This window comes from Cynara cardunculus, assembly GCF_001531365.2.
Source record: "Cynara cardunculus var. scolymus isolate 2C chromosome LG 11, CcrdV1, whole genome shotgun sequence".
In the NCBI taxonomy this organism is placed as follows: domain Eukaryota; kingdom Viridiplantae; phylum Streptophyta; class Magnoliopsida; order Asterales; family Asteraceae; genus Cynara; species Cynara cardunculus.
In genome coordinates, this window is record NC_037538.1 from 9,569,265 (window position 1) to 9,574,000 (window position 4,736).

The 4,736-nt window shown below is 35.9% G+C and overlaps 1 protein-coding gene across 1 annotated transcript; it reads left to right on the forward strand.

Moving 5' to 3' along the window:
* Positions 1 to 3,083: 3,083 nt before the first annotated feature.
* Positions 3,084 to 4,736, forward strand: LOC112521716 (DELLA protein RGL1-like). The gene has a single exon (XM_025130712.1). It carries the CDS (start codon positions 3,084 to 3,086, stop codon positions 4,734 to 4,736), a length of 1,653 nt encoding a protein of 550 aa, XP_024986480.1.

The window sequence follows — 4,736 nt, forward strand, 5'->3', positions numbered from 1 at the left end:
GAGTCTTACCCGGTAAGTGAGGGTGACGATTCTTACCCGGGTAAGCACTTACCAGGTAAATTGTTGTATAAGATACGTTTTGATGTACTACAATCTTATCCAATAAAATAAATTATAGTGTTGACTCCTAGCGTTAAGCACTTACCCTGGAAGTATTTAGGTAAACGGCCCTTTAATCAAACATGTTTTGTACAATTTACATAACATATCTGATTCGTTTCGAAGTGTTATATTTGTAGAAACAGGTGATAGCTAGAGTCCGATAGTCATAATGTAAGGTTACAATTATTGGGCTTCTTGTGAACATTGAGATCTTAAATCGGCCATTTAGTGAGTTATTGTGTATTTAATTCGCGCCGCTTACGTTATGCTTTTAGACGGGGAGGTATAAGCCGGCCTAAGGTTTGCCGCTTATAAGTACTTTTCGCCCAAACTTGCATAACATACAAACATCATCTGGATAGGAACGGGTGCGGTAGGCCGGTAGTTGCTGAATATTCTACAGGTATATGGATAACAGTGTTTTACAAAAACTACCACATAAATTACAATCAAAAGTTGCAATCAAGTTTTTTGTCCATGACTATAGTTACAATCATGGATACGACCAAAGATTCGATAAAAGACAACTTGTCTTGCTCAGAAGACAAATGAAATGGAGATTAAATCCTCCAAGATAAAATTAACAATCACATCGATATAATACTTAAAAAATACCTCACTGTATTTCTAATCGGGGACATGTTTCTTGTTCTATTCAGTGATCTTGTCATCAATTTCTTATTTAAATCAATTTGTTTTATTAGATTCATATTATTAGATTGTTTAATGGACATATCAATCTCAATAAGTGTAATCGACTTTTTTATTTTTTTAGGCAAGTTTCCATTTATGAATTATATACTTATCTAGATAACATTTCCCAAAACGATGTGACCGTTATCAACTTATTCTATCTAATAGTGTATAGATTTTAACGACATGTCATGAATTATACTTTCATGTATCTTCTTTGTATAAAAATCAACAAGAATCAAGCCTAATTAGCATATGCTTCGTGTTTTTTTTTTTTTTTGAAATATATAATATTTATATACGGCAAATGCAACAAATAAACTCACACACCCTCCTCACTTATGGTGAGGTTTGAACCCCTGACCTCCTAGAAGGTCAAGGACTATGATACCGCTAAGCCAAAAACTCTTAGGTACATATGCTTCGTGTTTGTGGAAGCATTTTTAGGATGTTTATGATAACTCCAAAAAGTTTTGAATCATAATTTGACTGAAAACCACCCCAAAGATATGGATTTTTATCCCTTTCCAACTCCTTTTCCTACTTTCATGCTTCTTGTAATCATCCACATTCTATTTTAATGTGTTTAACATAATTACCATTAGGTCCTCATTCCTTCAATTATTACATACTAACCCTTGTATTTGCATCTTTTAATACTTGGCAACATTAGTCCGTCTCTTAGACAAATCGTTATATTTATATCTGAAAATTGAGGTGCATACGTAACTCTCTATCTCCATCAATGTTCATATCAAAGGTGTAAGTGTAAGAATTCCAGATGGCCCATTATTAGTAAATAGTTGAAATTGCCTCCATTTGTTTGTATTTCAAAACATATTTCTTATTATACTGAACGACTTATTCATTTGTTCTCTTTATTTTAGACAAGTTTTCTTTCTTTATTCATGCAAGGATTGTTTAATCAATCAGTTATGTATTGCTTTTTAATATATGTTTGTTTTTATTGAAATATAATAAAGAGGAAAGCTTTAGTGTACCAGTTCAATATTTAAACAGATCTGATTTTACAAAATATAAGGACATATTTACAATGAATTTGAGGTATAACTATATATTGAAATCTTATATGTTTGAACGTATCTGTAATGCAAATAATGTAAATCTAGGCCACAAATTGTATTCTTATACTGACTCATCCTTCTAATCGGATCACATAATTTGGATTATGTCACATTTTTCACTTTATTTATGTTTTTTTTTTTGCATCTAGTTTTGTTGATTCCAAATGTATCCGTACACACGTGAGTAGGAATTTTATTTTTGTTAGTGTACCATACTAATGAATTTTATATAAGCTACTTTAAAAACGGGTGATCCAATTAATAATTCATGAAATTAGTGTTGGAAACAACGGGATTTTGCCCATTTTGGGACTAAAAAACAAGTCTAGTAAGAGCAGTATCTGTAAAGATGTTGCGAGTCTGTGTAGTCTTTTATGAAAGCTTCATTTGATATATCGTATATCTAAAATAAAGTGTTCTAGAATTGAAATAAAAACGTTAGTGGGTTAATATATGTTATCCTAGTTAGAAGAATTAATCTGGTATGGTTAGAAAGCTAACTCCACAATCACGCTTAGAATGCAAATTACTTGGATCAAAATAGGTTTTCACTTAATTTTTGTGTGACACATCCTAACGAAAGTTAGAGGTGATATAAACGCCCCTCGTTCCCTATATTGACAAAGTGATCGAGTCAGGGACAAACTCATTCTATCAGATATAGCGGGACAAGTTTTATTTATCCGTTGTAGTATAAAAAATTATAGGATCGTTAAATGTGTGACCGTATCACTTTGTTATATGTCATATATAATATATATTTTGAAACTATAATAATAACACAAGTTTTCATTGGTAGAGTTGGTTATTCTCTATTTGAGAAATAGACATATTTTACGGATACCATGTTTAAGAGGAGCCTCAACCAAATTTTCATTTAAATTTGTTTATAATTATCCTCGTAGGATTGACGAGCATTGGTTGGTGCAGCGCCGGTACTCATTTGAGGAATCATCATCATGATGTCATAACAACGTTATCATAATACAATAATAGTCGTAGTTTTACGAGTGGCAGTACCCTTTTTGAATAAGTCAGAAAAGACTAAATATCTTAGATTAATATGGTAAACAACATTGAACACATCGACATTGATAACATCAATGTTCCCCATCCACAAAAATGATTTGACACTATGGTTTTTCCACATTCTTACTGATATAGAGAGTTCTCATTCCAAAAAGCATTCAGAAATCGAATGAAATGCTCCCCTTCGATCCAAGTCGTTTTGGAAGATTCCACAACAAGCAAACCTACGACTTCTCTAAGAAAGATGTCGATAATCGGCAAGCCGGAAGTTTTGGAAAGCTGCCGGAGTTATGGGAGGAAGATGACGATCATTCTGGAAAGAAAGCTAAACCCACCAATGGACTTCTATTCTCGACGACAGCAGAATATCATCAACAACAAGAACCAGCAAAAGATTTCCATAATTTGGATGCTTTGTTTCTTGACACAACACCCCCATTTCCATCGTACCAGATGCAGGAGCTTGCAGATATCGAATCGCAATATACTGAGCTTATTAAACCGCACCCACATCCTAAAACAACAGAAACACCAAAAGCGGGTGGCCAAAAGTTATCGACGGATGGCGTTATTCGGTTGGGTGGAGAACGGTTCGTGCAATCTCGTTCTTCGACCATGAACGATGTCTCGATGCCAAGCCATCCGTATAGCACTTCCTTCTCTGGTCTCTCCGATCGCGAAGTTAAAGATGTCGAACTCATCGAAAATCTTCTGCTTTCTGCTGAGAAAGTCAGCCAGCGCCAGTTTGAACGATCGAGTAAGCTTCTGGACTGGTGCGATGGGTCATCGTATAGTTTTGGAAACCCGATTCAAAGATTAGTCCACCATTTCTCGAAAGCATTACGAGAAAAGATCGCTAGAGAAACCGGAAGAATCTCACTCCATGGCTTAGCAAAGAAACATTTATCCGATATAGAAGGCAAAATGACGACCCCTAATCCGACCATAATCTCGGTTTACCAGAAGTTACCGTTTTTTCAAGCTGGTCAGTTTTCGGCGGTCCAGGCTTTGGTTGATGGCGTATCTGGGGCGACAAAAGTGCACGTAATCGATCTCTCGATAAAAAACGGTGTCCAGAATACAATCCTAATGCAAGCCCTTTCATCTCAAGCCAATTGTCCTATTGAGCATCTTAAAGTAACCGCTATCGGGACTAATCTTAACTTCAGACAGAACATCGAGCAAACGGGAGAAAGATTGAAGAGTTTTGCGGAATCTGTAAACTTGTCTTTCTCTTTCAATGTGGTTATGGTTGAAGATATGCTCGATTTCAAAGAAGATCTTCTCGATTTGGATCCAGAAGAAGCGTTGGCCGTTTACTCATCGTACGCTTTATGGAGCATGATATCACAGCAGGACCGATTAGAGTCGCTGATGAAAGTTATAAAGAATACGAATCCTCGAGTTATGGTGGTATCTGAAGCTGCTGCGAATCTTAATTCGCCAAACTTTGTGGATCGTTTCATCGAAGCTTTATTCTTCTATGGCGCGCTCTTTGATTCATTGGAAGATTGTATGGGCCGTGAAGATGAGAACCGTGCGATCACTGAATCGATGTACTTGAATCAGGGAATATGGAGCAACGTGGCAGCAGAAGGAGCGGAAAGAGTGATTCGACATGTGAATATCGATGTTTGGAGGAAGTTTTTCGCACGATTCGGAATGAACGAGATAGAATTGAGTATGTCGTGTTTATATCAAGCAAATTTGATGGCAGAAAAACTAAGTTGTGGGAGTTCTTGCACATTTGAAATGGATGGTAATTGCTTAATAATTGGGTGGAAAGGATCACCGATCCAGTGTCTGTCTGCTTGGAAGTTCTCGTGA

Bases quoted from the DNA above. Each gene is read 5' to 3' on its own strand.
- LOC112521716 (XM_025130712.1), top strand. From the start codon at position 3,084: ATGCTCCCCTTCGATCCAAGTCGTTTTGGAAGATTCCACAACAAGCAA.